Raw genomic sequence first — 15,131 nt, 5'->3', positions numbered from 1 at the left:
AACAACTCAGTGTACACTACCATTCAAAAGTTTGGGATCAGTAAGTTAAAAAAAAATTAATTAATGCTTACATTCAGCATGGATGGATGGATTAATCAAAAGTGACAGTAAAGTCATTTATAATGTTACAAAAGACGTTAAATATTTAAATTAAATATTTCAAATAAATGCTGTTCTATTGAACATTATATTCGTCAAAGAATCATGAAAAAACATTTCATGGTTTCCATAAAAAATGTTAAGCAGCACAACTGATTTCAACATGGATAATAATAAGACATGTTTTTTGAGCACCAAATCAACATATTCGAATGATTTCTGAAGGATCATGTGACAATGAAGACTTAAGTTTCGCTATCACAGGAATTCATTGCATTAAATTGTAATAATATTTCACAATATTACTATTTCTACTATATTTCTGATCAAATAAATTCGACTTGGTGAGCATAATGGACTTTTTTTTCCAAAAACATAAAAAAATGGTGTCTACCATAACCTTTCTGAACCTAAACTCATATTATCAAAGGAAAAAAAACATAAGTACCTCTAACAGGGAGGCCAAACAATTCTTCACCACTGGAAAAGGTGACATATTTCCTCCACAGTTCGTCAAACTTAGCCTGATAAACTTGCAACCTGTCACTGGCTTCACGTGGAGCCAAACCTGTTACTCCAGGACCACTGAGAACACATAAGAGGATTTATTAAGACACTGTAATCACTGATAGATGTACATAAGAGCCTACATAAAGATATGCAAATTAAGTTACCTATTGTCATAGTCAGCAAAGTAATCTTGCACAGATTTCTGGAAGATCTCAACTCCAGATACAAGCTCAGCCTTCATTTGAGGCTGAACTTCCAAGAGCTTATCCTGTGTTCCTTTTACCTTTAAAATAAAAACAGATAATTGTACATTTACAAGCAAATACTTACAAAATGAAAACCCAAGAAGATGATGTAAAGATGATTTTCTACTTCCTTCATGAGTTGTAAAGTAGAAAAATGAAAGAAAATAAACTGCTATTCATTTTAACACTATTTCATGGGGTCTCAAAAAACACCTTCCTCACCATCACATGAAGTTCCTTCCAAGCGTACATGACCCCATCAATCTTTTCCGCATTTCCATCACTGTAGAAGAGCTCATGGCGATTCAGCAGAGTAAACGACTCCTCCACCGGTCCAATGAGTGTGTCTATCCGTATCTCTGCCTGCTGTACCTCCTGCAGGGCTGCCATAGTTTCCCTCACATCATCCAGGTCAGAGATTGGCCGCTGCAGCTGCCTGCTCACCCCATCCACAAAAGAGCTAATCTCTGCCATGCTCACAGAGGCCTTCTGGTTTAGAGCTGCCCCGAACGCACGTTTCCAGATGCGACACTCTTCAATGAGGGACTGTTTGAGGGAGTCAGTTTCGTAGAGGATGGGGCCCGCAATGCATGTGGAAGGTAGCTCTTGAATCTGGGTCTCAAATTTCTGATCAAATATATGTAGTGGAAGTTAGTATCACTCTCAGTTAAAATGCATCTGTCTTCAAACTTTATAAGACTTATTTAACAATTACGTACAGAGTACTGAGACAGTTGGGCACTGAATTCTGCCAAAAATGGGTTGGTCGCCAAAAATGCTTTTACTTGTTCTGCTGGGTCCTGGTTTGGAGGAAATCATGAAATTTCACATATTTTGATATCCTGATGCTCTTGTTCTGTACACACACAGTTCAGTCATTTACGGCAGTGACAAAACTGAAACAACTCTCCAAAAATGCAGGTAGTGACATCAATTCTATGCAGTGTGTAGGGAACCAAACTGAACATTTAGTTGTTAATGGCATATAATAAAGTGCATCAGAGATTTTTCTATCTTCTGTATGTGTGCGGTGCAAGAACTCACATTTATCTTGCTGCCTGTAATTTTGACTTATTTTAATACAAATACTGTAATATTTTATTAAAATACCATATAATGAAAATACTATAATGTAACCTCAATGAAAATGTAATGAGAAAAACTCATTAAACTCATTAAACATTCATATGCATTAACAGTGATGAGAATTTAGTAATCCTCATGGTCCTGGATTTCAAAACAGGCTTCAATATTTTTAATTCAAAAATCACTTTTTTGGGGGGGTTAAAATATGACACGGACATACTCTAGACAGGTTTTGTAGTTCAAACATGTGGCATGTTTTATACGTTTCAGGACTGTAAAACTTGGAAATAACACGGAGAAATTAGCAAAGTGAACCTTCAGGAAAATGAGGAGGTACAACAAACCTCATCAAACCTTTTTTTCTAAGTACCTGGTTCCACAGGGATGAAAATTGAGACAACCCTTGCAGGATGTCCCCAGTATCTACTTTGAGGGAGGACACCACAGGGACAAGCTGGGCCAGAGCCTTGTTCACATCCTTATGTTCTATCACCTGTCTGTCCAGAGACCTCAGCGTGAGTGGTTTAGTCACCAGAGTCTCGTCTCCGTTCTCCCGCAATGCTAGCTGCTCTGCCTGTGGAGTCAATAGACCTCTAGTCAACTAACCTCTGATAAAGTTTATAAAGCATCTGTGACATGCTATTGATTACCACATGGTAATTTTGGGAGAGAAATCAAGCAAAAATCAAGTGAACAGTGATGCACTTTCCATGGACAATGGAAGTCAATGAGGCAATGTGCAGTATTGATAAGTTTAACTTGTTTTGAATCTGGATCATTCCTTTAATTCTGTTACCTCCCATTGTTCCTGTTGAACGTTGGAAAATTTCCAGAGTGGAATATCCTTTGCCATTGAAAGCACCATGTTCACTGCTTTATTGAGAATGCTCTGCAAAACAAGGACAAGTGAGTGTTTAGGAATTATAAATCCAAACTAAAGTCTTAGCATTTAAATTCATATGTATATGTGCATTTTATGAAAGTTTATAAAAACACACTAACTAAGAGTATCAATCCAACAACACCTTATAATTCTATGATTTTGTTTTATGTATATATAATGAACACACTAACAGGTTCAAAGGTTTGGGGTCAGTAAGATTTTTTTTAAGAAGAAAAAACATTTAATGTTTTTTAAATTAGTCTCATGCTCATCAAGGCTGCATTTTTTTAAACAAAAATACAGTGAAAAGAGTAATATTGTGAAATATTATTGAAATAAAAAACATTTAAAAATCTATTCTAATATATTTTTAAATGGCATTTATTCCTGTGATGCAAAGCTGAATTTTCAGCATCATTACTCCAGTCTTCAGTTTAAAATTACCCTTTGGAAATCCTTTTAATATGCTGATTTGTACTCAAGAAACATTTCTTATTATTACAAATTTTGAAAACAGTTGTGCTGCTTCTTATTTCTGTGGAAACAGATTTTTTTTTTTTAAATCAGGATTCTCTGATGAATAGAAAATTACAGAAAACTGTATTTATCTTAAAAATAAATGTAAAACCTAAATGTATTTACCATCACTTTTAATCAATTTAATGCATCTGAAGATGCTGCTAAATTCTGAAGAAAAGCATTAAATTCCTTCAATAAAAAATAAATAAAAATCTTACTGACCCCAAATTTTTGTGCAGAAGTGTAACCATACATTTTGACGATATGTTCCTTGCCGTTTTCACATCAGTACCTGTATGTGCTCTAAACTTGGTCTGACGACGATTTTGGGAATGGCCAACTCAACTGAAGCCCTTAAAATAGGAAACTGAGGGGTAGCTTCTCTTTGAGATGAAGAAAGTTGTGTGGATCTCACACCAAGCAGCCGACGTCTCAGAGCATCCAGAGAGCGTTTGGTAGCTTTCAAATGAAGAACACAAAAAAATTAATATGTGACTCTTTTTGAGATGAAACTGTGATGCATGATTCCATAATGCACGTATACCTTTGACCAGAGCGTCTGTGTTCCTCTGACACATATGTCCTATCATGATGTAGAAAGTACATGGCAGACAGTGTAGACAACGTGTCCTCTGCTTAGCATCAGGATGCAGACATTGGCAGTTCTGAACATACACATAAAGATTTTCTCAGAAAATTACTTACAGTATGTGTCGTATTTGAGTTTATAACAGTAATATTACACATTTTAAAGGCCAATTCACACTGCACCGATAGATTGCAGACCAACGCCGACAGTTACCAGATTATAGCATGTCACTTCTAAGACATTCTAATTTTGATTCAAAACCCAACCCGAAAGTGTCTGTTGTCGTCTGTCGATGTGATTTAGCCTTAATAAGCAACAAATTTTCTAATCACGTGCTAAAAAGTATTTTAAAATTATACACAATAATAAAGTCCCAAAATTAGTTGATAATTGATATGTTTATAGCACCTCCAAGTTGACTCTTTCTGAAGGTTTCAGCACTCTATTCAGTTCCCCAACCATCTCCAAAATTGAATCCTCCACCTGCTGGCTTGCACTTGAATGAAAACAAAGGAATCCTCAAATTATTTGAAATCACATGTAACGTCCTGGTTGCGTATGCAACCCACCGTTCCCTGAAGGAGGGAACGGAGGACGTAGTCGACGCGACTGAAATGGGATCACGCTAGGGAGCCTGTCTTCTTCGAGTACTATTGAACGAGCCAATGTAATTGGCGTGCGTGATTCGCATCACACACTCCGCCCCCGCGGCGCGGGTATAAATACGGAAGTGGATGCACGCACTAGTTGCTTTTCGCTGAGGAGCCGAGAGTAACCCGGGGTCAGCGGTGGTCCAGCGGTAGTGGCAAGGGGACTACGTCCTCCGTTCCCTCCTTCAGGGAACGGTGGGTTGCATACGCAACCAGGACGTTCCCTTTCAGTCGATAACGTCGGACGTAGTCGACGCGACTTAAATGGGATCAACCATTGAACACGCCACTAACGCTGCCACCTTCCAGTGCCTAAACCAAAGCCTCCTGATGCCCCCGCAAACTTAAGGCGGGGAAGGACAGGGCTTAGGCCAGGGAAGTCACTGCTGTTCCTACAGGACCACTGGGAAAGCGTTCCCCGTACGTTGGAAGGAAGGGACGCTGCGGAAGCCACATCCAACCCGAGGGAGGTAACGTGGAGAATACACATATGAACTGGGCGGAAACCGGGCAGTCTAACATATGGAATGTCACTGGGGTGGCTCCAGCCTAAGACGGGGGGAGACACACCGGACAGTGACGGCAGAGAGACTCTGCCGAGGGAAGACACGGGCTCACCGCAGGGAGCCGTATCGTGGAAGAATACACATATGGGGTCACCGAAGGGACCGCAACATATGGACCCAGCCTAACACAGGTTCCACACTGCTTACGAGTGGTAGGCCTAACACCAGACGTTCCGCACGTCCGACGTCGGAGGGGTGTGGAGGAACTCAACAGGGTTCAATTTTAAGGGAACTCAACTGGAGTAGAAAGGCGCACGTATCCAGTCCATAGGAGGGGAATGGCGCAGCAAGCCGACACTTGAACCGGGCTCACGGTGAAACTGGCTTCATGAGAAGGGAGCCCACGGGAAGCAGCGGTTCAACCAGGTGTCGTCCAGCCCCCAACTCTAGAATCTGTTTAGCAAAGTATATCGTCAACGCCCAGGCGGAGCACTTTACACTCATCATAGAGGAGCTCAACACCTAAGTGGACATGTTGCATCTCGGATCTTTGCCGAAATGAAGGCAAGCACTAAGTGCAACTTTGCATGGAAACAGCCTTCCCTCTCTGCTGAATTCCAACAGATATTTGAAGAGCTGGTCTGAGGTCTATGACTTCCATTCTGTACACATCCAAGCGAACGGACAGAGAAGCCAGGGCTGGATCTGCCTCCTCCAAGGCAGCGCTTGCAGGCTCACCACCTGCTCCTATTACGGGAGAGGTAGGAACCTTGGGCACAATCCGAGCCGGGGTCTCAGCTTGTGAGAGTTAGCCGGCCCAGACTCCAGGCACAATACGTTGACCGAAAGCGAGCAAGTCCCTACCCTCTAGTAGAGACCACGCGAGCAGGAGAACTGATATAACAGAATTTTTAACTCACTACCTGCAGTGGCTCAGGGGCGGTCTCTGCAGTGCAGTCGCACCAGGGACAAGGCCCAAGAGGATAAAGAGGGACACAAGGATTTACAAGACCTTGCTCCTCAGGAACCTGACGATCAGAACGTGCTTCTGCATACTTCTGCAACCCGATGAGCGTCGTTTAAACACCGAGGCAACATCATTTTGAGGGTGATTTAGGAAAACAGCCTACTGCAACCCATTTTGCAGGAAAGAGAGCACTGAAGTGATCGAAAGCTTTCAGGATCTCCTCTGGAGAGAAGGCGCACTCAACGACTAGGTTCCACTTCTAAAGGCGTAAGCACGCTACCCCATTCTAGGGGGTGCTCGCCGAAGTGATGGTAACTATCACACATTCTTGTGATAGCCACCTGAACCTCCGCGTTTAGATGTAAGACCGCCCGGAATCCCCGGGGGAAGAACGCGTGTGCCATCGTGCCCCGCCCCTGAAGAGTTTTCCGGGGAAGTCAGGAAGGCTGTTGATGGGAGCCAGGTCTAGTTGGGCCAATAAGGGGCAACTATGAAGACCTGTTCCTCTCCTGACTTGGCACGTAGGTGCAAGTGACGGGCGCAAAAGACAGGAGCATTGCTCAACACAACATGTGAAGTTCACTGAGCTTCAGGAGCATTCCTGCTCAACACCTGAGTGTGATAAACTCACCGAGCTTCAGGAGCATTTCTGCTCAACACTTGAGTACGAAGAACCTCACTGAGCGACAGGAGCATTTCTGCTCAGCACTTGAGTGTGACAAGTTCACTGAACTTCAGGAGCATTCCCTCACTGAGCTTCAGGAGCATTTCTGCTCAACACTTGAGTGCGAAGAATTTCACTGAACGACAGGAGCATTTCTGCTCAGCACTTGAGTGTGACAAGTTCACTGAGCTTCAGGAGCATTACTGCTCAACACCTGAGTGTGATAAACTCACTGAGCTTCAGGAGCATTACTGCTCAACACTTGAGTGCGAGGAACTTCACTGAGCACCAGGAGCATTTCTGCTCAGCACTGCGTGTGATGAATTCACTGCGCTACCTGTGATGGACTCACTGAGCTACAGGAGCATTGCTGCTCAACACCTGAGTGCGATGAACTTCACTGAGTTTCAGGAGCAACTCTGCTCAACATGAAGTGTGATGATCTCACTGACTTGAGCAGCGCAAGGCGACCCTGAGTCGCCGTCACTTCTTAGAAGGCTCACTGGGGTTAAACGCATTTCTGCGGGCCCCTGGGGCAGCTGAGTCCCAGTGTTTGTCCAAGGGTAGTCCGCTCGGTTTACCCAAACACTGGCGGAAAAATAAAACCGGGGGGGCAACTGAGCAGCCCCGGAATGGTCATGACCCAGCCGGACCCAGGGGATGGAGTCTCCACTTGCCCTGGCTATAACTGTCGTGAGGCTCGATGGCGGCACGATTGAGTGAGCGGGAGGAGTGGAACAAGGCGCCCTCAGAAGCGTCTGACTCCAAGGAGGAGGTGACAGGTGAGTTTGTGACATGCAGGGGAAGCTTGCGCAACGGTCGCAATGTCTAACAACTCGAGGCACGAATGCCCGTGTAGTCGGGGGTCGCCCAGGCCCCCGTTAAAACACGCCCTTTGTACATGGCCCCTCTGTTGAAGAGGGTTTGGCAGCAGACCGGGATGAACTATAGTCACACAGGGTGAGCTGCTCTGCCACGGTCACCTCGGGACTCGATCGTGAAGCTAGCGCTGAAGCGGTCACATATGGAGGGAGCCAAAGGCTGCGACTACCATATACCCCAGGAGCCTCTGAAAGTTCTTTCAGTGGGACCCTTTCTCACTTCAACACCAGCTGAACACATTCTCATTGGAGAGACATGTTGGACCGAGTACCTCTCCAAAACTAGAAAAGAGATACTCAGCCCGTGGGCGAGATTACTCTCTTCCAGTTGACCTGAAGACCCAACGGGCTCTGGAGCACTCGAGGGGAAGGACACTGTACTGATACTCCACCCTTAGACGCAACACACAGGATGGCCTGCGGTGCGGGAGGTAGAGATCTGAAGCACCTGTCTTTCAGGTAAAAGCTGCAGACCAATCTTGGGCCAAGATGGTCACGACCCACCCCCTAGTAGCACGAAGAACGAGTTTACAACTGGCCTTCGTACCGGCTGGAGGAGCGGCTATATCAAATCCTTCGCCAGCAGGATAAGATAAGCACGCACAAGTCAGGAGCACTGCTCAACACTCGGTGTGATGAATATCACTGAATTTTCAGGAGCACGTCTGCTCAACACCTAATGTGATGACTATCACTGACTTGAGCGGGGTAGCCGAGCCTGAGGTGGGGCAGCAAAGTAGAGAGAGTGGTGTTAGTGTGCTGTGCAACACTTACCTGTCTCCACAAGCGGCAGGGGGTGCGTGAGAAGGCGGATGACCGGGTCCTCGAACGCACCAAGCTGCCTGCTGGCGACCAAGGGGGAGCTGAGGGGTGTAAGGCTATACAGGGTCACACCCGCCAGACTGGCCCTCTTGGGACCCAGGAACAGATGAAATTACTCTCTCCTTGAAGTGTGGGTACCGCTTGCTCCGCTTTTTTTTTTTTTTTTTTTTTCAGGGAGCCAGCGGCGGAACAGACACACACACAAACAAAGGCTCCACCCGGCCCTCACCCGGGGGGAGGGAGTGATCGTGCCACTCCAAGAGCATCTCATCCATTCCTGGGCGGCCCGCTCCGGAATGCTTTCGCTGTCGCTTGCCACCTGGCTTGGCAGCGCCTGGAGCGGGCTGGGCGTCTCAACTGCGGCCGGCTCCATGCTGAGGCCTGGGTGGAGGCTGCTGCGGAGGGCCAGCAGGAGCGGCGGCCGGAGAACGCCCACGGCGACGAGCAGGCGGAGGAGCTGCCACCGGCGGCGGTTGGAAGCAGCAGCTGGCCACCGGGGCAGGATGTGCCGGATGACCTCCGTCTGCGCTTGAGCGGCAGAGAACTGTTTGATGCAGTTCTCCACCGCGTCGCCGACCAGCCCAACCTGGGAAATTGGGGAGACCAGGAACCGAACCTTGTCCGCATCCGCCATACCAACCAGGCTGAGCCAACGAAGGCGCTACTGGACCACCAAGGTGGACATCGCCAGACCGATCACGCACGCTACGACACCCGTACCCCGGAGGGTGAGGTCGGATGCAGTGCGGTGCTCACCTATGAGCGCACGGTCTGGATTACCCTTGTGCATGCCATGGGTGCCCTAGCCTGCAGCAACGCCATGGCACGCAAGAGGAAGGGGCTTGCCCATAGGCTTTGTAAGCTCTGCCCGTCGGAGCAGAAGAAACTCACAGGCCTTAGGGGGGAGACGAGGATCCCCCCAAAAGGCAGCGGCCGCCGGACACAGGTGCACCTGTGTCGACAGACCGCTCCAATGGAGGGACACCTCGCAACCCTTCACCGTTCCTCCATCAAGGGTAATGAGGGGGAAAAGCTAGTCAGGCAGTTTCTGGCAGAGAAAGATGCTGTTCACCACCTGACAAGCTCTCCATGCATTTCGGGAAAGAAAGGCACTGGGGCGGCGAGCTGAGAACCAGCGCGGCCCGCCCCAAGATACCAAACTCCAGATTCCAACCGAGACTGAACGGGACACGGTGGAGGTTCCACTCGAGCCCGGCAGCCTCGGCGGCCCGTTTCAGCATAGCTGATAATTCTGGATCCGGCTCGGGCAACATTGAACTCCCGGAGGGAGACAATGCAGCCGAGTCATCATCTCTAGAAGTCAGCTCACCCTCCGATGCTGCAATCGGCGTCCTGTCCTCCAGGGGAGCCCCGAGTGAAACCGCTGGCCCACCCATTACAGATGGACCAGCAGACAACACAGGAGGCTCCAGTGGTTGCAGTGGAAGGGAGGAGTGAGGAGCCCACAGGGAATGGTTACCGGGCGGGACATCCAACACTATCCTCCGGTCACCCATCCCACACAGCACCCGAGGGTGGGGCATGGTAATGGGGACTCGCTCTCCGCGAACGAAGGCGAGTCTCGCCCTCAACACTGCGACAGTCATGTTCCCACAGTGAAAACATGAGCTGTCCACAAAAGCTGTCTCAGTGTGCTGTAAGCCAAACACGTGACACAACAGTTGTGACCATCAGAGAGAGACAGGGAACGACCGCACCCAGAAACGCACGGGCGGAATGACATCTTGAAAAAGACGCAAACGCACCCGTGTTGCTCTTTCAGAAAATAGGACCGTCACCAGTGCCGGAGCACACAGGGGAATGACCGCGGCAACACTGAACAGAGAACTGAAACAGTGAAGCACTCACTTTTCCGCCCTCTAACCAGCCATCAACACACACAAACATTTAGAAATTTGTTGCTGTTAAAACAGCAGTTGAGAGCTCAAAGCTCGCGATCACCGCTGCACTCGCGCTGTAGAACACCAGCACTGGGAGAGTCTTCCTGAAGAACACCGACACACTCGCTCGTTGTAGACAACAGCACTCTCAGAGACATCAAACGATCGGCTCCGAAGCGAAAGGCAACTAGTGCGTGCATCCACTTCCGTATTTATACCCGCGCCGCGGGGGCGGAGTGTGTGATGCGAATCACGCACGCCAATTACATTGGCTCGTTCAATAGTACTCGAAGAAGACAGGCTCCCTAGCGTGATCCCATTTCAGTCGCGTCGACTACGTCCGACGTTATCGACTGAAAGGGAACTCTGAACGTCAGTCAGGATATCCAATTTACTTAGACATGCATTAAAGCAAGGCTTTGAGGGAATAGAAGTATGTTCTGTTCAAGGTCTTTTAGAGTTGTATGGCTATTTATTTGGTCGCTTAGTCGAGGAAACATTGCAAAATCACCTTTTGAACAGAATATGCGTGAAATGAAGACATAATCCCAGACCTTAAGTCTGAGGAACCTTTTGAACTGTTTGCATTTATAGCCCTCGCAGCTGTGTTTCCTCATCAAATTAAATACGACTGTTTTCACCAATAGATTTTAAAAGTGTCACTCACATCTTCAGCATTTCTCTCGCTGTACTGATGGTGGTCTCTGCATTGGTAAGGAATGTGTCGGGTGTAACTGGCTCGTCATTGGGCAGTGTTATCAGATGAGTGGAACACATGGATTTTAAGACACTATCAATTCGACATTCCAGAATATCCATAGCAACTTTCACTACTTGTTCCAGCTCTTGCAGTGCCTTGTACACACAGCCTATGACTGAAACATTGAGAAAAGACTTAATACATACATAAGATAATAAGCCTTAATACAAAAGTCTTTATAAATTAGGATTAGAAATTGAATAAAATTAAGGCCCGCTCACACCAAGGACGATAACTATAAAGATACAGTTTTACATTAAAAATCAACCACAATATTAAAGAATAGCAGAGTTCAGAACTTTACACCACATCTAGGACAATAACGGCACAGAGAAACGATATCGTTGGAATCACTTTCAGAACAATTTTATCCAGCTGATGGACGATAAGAACATTGACAGCCAATCAGAATCCATCCTGCAGCAACGAGCTTGAGCATTAAAGTGACAGACAAGCACGCCCTTACAATAAACAGAACGATATCTTCCGCTGATGTGGACACTAATATAGTTATCTTTATAGTTATCGTTTTTGGTGTGAACAGGCCTTTAACCTCATAATATTACTAAAAAGCGACTTAAACTTTAAGACAGTGTACACTGCATTTAGTGCATGACTTTTCATCCGGCACATACACACTGCAGGTTAATACGCTCTGGGTCAATGTGTACTTAACCTCAATCTATATATGCACAGTTTGATTATTATGGGGAGTGATATTGATATTTATTTATCTAACGTAATAAAATTCAAATATTTTTCAAATTGTTCAAATACTTTTTGGGGCCACTGTAAACAGTTTGCATACTAAAATTAGCATGGATGATGAAAGGTTTTAGGGCAACAACTCTAAAACTAAATTTGAACTGATCTAATGTAATTGATTCATGTAATAATTGTTTTACAATAGTCAATATTGAGGGAAGTCCATGAGAGAATGGTCAGTCCAGGGTAGAGGGCAGTCTTCACAGATCTGATAAAGGGCTGCATCGGGGACTTTAGCACGCCGGGTATCCTCCTGACTGCTGTGTTAAATTCTCTCAGCATACCCTGTAATCTGAAACAGTGAAATTCCACTTCATGTTAATAAAAGTATTAACTTTACATTTAAATTCAGAACAATAATTTATGCTTGTTTGTTGATTTTTCTTTACAGTAGCTTTATCCCAAAACCATATGTGATGCCTCTCTGTCTAATGCAAATATACATTTGAACCGTCATAGAATCTCTTACAAACTTGATTTGGAACTCTTCATAAAGTACGCAGCAACTACACATGCCACATAAATAGTGCTCCTTTGTGTAATATGTTTTGCGTTAATAAGGTGATTAATTTTAGTGTAAATTAGATGTCTTTAATGCACTCACTTCTCACGGTACTCCTTCAGCTGAGGTTGTTTGGTAGCCATGTTGCGGATAACATCGGGTACATCTGCCCCCCTTTGATACATGCTATTTGCCTCTTGCAATACCTCCAGGACCAGAGGGTCAAGATTCACATAGAACTCCTAGCCACAAATAATGTTTAAGGTAATTAAAGAGTTAATAAAAGTGTACAGATTGGGTTTCATACATAATAACAGGTTAAAATTTTGAATTTGTAATTAATTGCATTGCTTTCAAAAACAAACAAACAAACAAAAAACATTTAATTAAGCTGAATACATTCACAGTACTGATACATTTTTGCCAAAGAATAATGTCTTTTGAAATTCCGGCTTGAGGTGATAAACTTGCAATGAAAAGTAGATGCAAACCTTAGTTTTTGGGTGTATGGTCAGCAATGAAGCGTTGAGACCATATAGTACAAGATCTACACCTTCAATCCAAGCTCTGTGATGTATCATTTCATACTCCAGGAGTACGGCAGCAAGTCTGTTGTATGCTCGAATAATCTTCCTCCTGTCTGCTGTCTAAAGGTCAAGACAAAATTCAAAAGGTCAATAATTTTACAAAATAAATAAAAAAAAAATTTTAAAGATCTTTTTTCAGGAACAAACTCAAAATTCATCAAACTCAAACTACATAAAAATGAAGACGTGACAATCTTGTCTTTGCAAATTACCTGCATAATGTGCAATTTGTCTTTTAGGATTTGCATTGGCAAATCAATTTTTCTAAACAAATGTTGTGACCATGCAATTTTCCTAGCCAGCTGCAACAGAAAATGTAAAACACTATTAACGTTTTAGTCCCAGTAACACTGCTTTCTTGTGTTGTATATTCTGCATATATGTAAAATAAGTTGTGGGCATGTTTTTATTGTTTATTAAATTATTTAAATAAATGAGAGCTGAATAGTTTGCTAATCACTCAACAGGGAACTTACAGGGGTCAGCTGGAAATAATTAGGATTGTCCTTCTCTCTTTGGTAGCATTTGCGTACAAACTCAAGGTCATATTCGTACCGTTGCAGAACTACCATATACTTCTGGTTAAGGTCCATTTGTCTGCCCACACCGTTCTCAAATTTGGACAACAGGTCAAGGACCTGCTCAGTCTGTTGATACAGTAAATAAATTTCCTTTCAATGTAGGAGGAATATATTTACACAATATATTGGTCCTGTGCTGTAATGAATGGTTCAGTCATTCAAATGTTCAATAAATAATATAACTAAAATGGCCTTACAGTGAGTGGTCGTTGAAGCCAAGTGTCAATCAGTGCATCTATAGACTGATACAGGCATTGGATTTGATTTCTGAACTCAGTGTAGTCATTGTCAAACTAAAAGAAACATACTGTCATGAGAGATGGTTCATGTCTAAAAAAAACATAAGACTAAATCAAAGAATATACAGTAATGAGAGATCTTACCTCCAATTTGCGGTGATCAAGCACATTGTAGGTCTTGGATTTGATGGTGGACACAATCGTTTGGTAGCGCATGTATATTTTTTCAACACCTTCAACTTTCATAAACTGCAGGGCTGAAAAATCTTCAAGAGTTTTGGCCATGTCTGTTATCTTCTCCAGACGTCTGCAGAATGTGTCAAACTTTCCGAAGATATAATTTTCACTGTTGGTATGACACAGCAGAGCTGAGTTAAAAAAAAACTAAATATAGTGTCAGTTTGATTTCAAGGTGACTTTTAAGCTGTGGTTTACTGACCTCAATTCAAATTTCTTTTCAAGAGGGTTCTGCTGTATATTTTCTTTCATTTGGTGGAAGCATTGCTGGTACTGCTGGTTCAACTGAATACATTCTTTCATCCTCTTGAGCAGTTCCTTTCTAAATGGGAATACAGACCAATGTATTTTATCTATATTCAAACTTAGGGACACAGTTCTAAAGAATTTTAGCAGCATTTTATATCCGACCTGTCAAAGTCCCAGACTTTTGTCACCCCTTGACAGAGATAAGCCTTGCTGGTTGTCACCATTTGATTAGTGACCTTCACAAAAAGCGATGTCATGTGTTCTGAGGTGTTGTAATATTGAGACACACTCTGAATCATGTATATGCTGTTCATCAGTTTAGGAATGTGTTTCAGCATGGTAGTCTGAAACAGAGGAAAAATATATACAGTATAACTGAAATATTCATAAGTTAAAACTGTGACCCTCAAAGTGTCCCATAAATGACACTCTTGGTTAATTACATTTATCCTGAAGAATGTACAAAATAAAATTTTGGAGCTTACTGGAGTGCTTTTTTCCAAAAGTTCAAAGAACTTATCCAGAGTAGATAGATATTTCACATTATTTTTAGCCTCATTGGCCACAACCGTAATATTTGCATCCTATAGATAAAAAAACAGCATAATACAAACAACATGTAAATCAGTTGTAAATGTACAATTTACAACAATGCTAAAAATTTCCTTGAAAAATAAATATTATAAAAATGTCACGTGTATTCATTTTTTAATCATAATTTATGTTAATTAATATTAATTTAAAAACAAAAATCATTATAACCAAAGAGGATAATTTTCATTACAGTAGTACAGTAATGAGAGTGAGATTTGTTTATAGTACAGAGAGAATTTAGAAGAAAATCTGAAAATAAAGTTTAATGCAACAAATGTTAATGACTTTAAAAATA

At 43.7% G+C, this 15,131-nt stretch overlaps 1 protein-coding gene across 1 annotated transcript in view; it reads right to left on the bottom strand.

Moving 5' to 3' along the window:
* LOC143752161 (dynein axonemal heavy chain 5-like) overlaps positions 1-15,131 on the bottom strand; it is a 57,536-nt gene that overhangs the window by 30,960 nt on the left and 11,445 nt on the right. Inside the window, exons 12-31 of the mRNA XM_077245199.1 lie at positions 14,728-14,826; positions 14,405-14,586; positions 14,196-14,315; positions 13,901-14,102; positions 13,715-13,810; positions 13,413-13,583; positions 13,149-13,238; positions 12,841-12,996; positions 12,452-12,591; positions 11,988-12,139; positions 10,990-11,197; positions 4,340-4,427; positions 3,887-4,007; positions 3,635-3,801; positions 2,737-2,829; positions 2,311-2,514; positions 1,574-1,654; positions 1,077-1,481; positions 774-892; positions 548-684 (exon numbers count right to left, since the gene is read on the bottom strand). Coding sequence (XP_077101314.1) covers positions 548-684; positions 774-892; positions 1,077-1,481; positions 1,574-1,654; positions 2,311-2,514; positions 2,737-2,829; positions 3,635-3,801; positions 3,887-4,007; positions 4,340-4,427; positions 10,990-11,197; positions 11,988-12,139; positions 12,452-12,591; positions 12,841-12,996; positions 13,149-13,238; positions 13,413-13,583; positions 13,715-13,810; positions 13,901-14,102; positions 14,196-14,315; positions 14,405-14,586; positions 14,728-14,826 — 3,031 coding nt within the window. The remainder of the gene's footprint in view (positions 1-547; positions 685-773; positions 893-1,076; positions 1,482-1,573; positions 1,655-2,310; positions 2,515-2,736; positions 2,830-3,634; positions 3,802-3,886; positions 4,008-4,339; positions 4,428-10,989; positions 11,198-11,987; positions 12,140-12,451; positions 12,592-12,840; positions 12,997-13,148; positions 13,239-13,412; positions 13,584-13,714; positions 13,811-13,900; positions 14,103-14,195; positions 14,316-14,404; positions 14,587-14,727; positions 14,827-15,131) is intronic.

Source organism: Siphateles boraxobius, unplaced genomic scaffold (assembly GCF_051911475.1).
Source record: "Siphateles boraxobius isolate OS27281-9 unplaced genomic scaffold, OSU_SipBor_1 26, whole genome shotgun sequence".
NCBI classification, from domain to species: Eukaryota; Metazoa; Chordata; class Actinopteri; order Cypriniformes; family Leuciscidae; genus Siphateles; species Siphateles boraxobius.
This window is presented reverse-complemented; position numbering and strand designations above follow the sequence as displayed.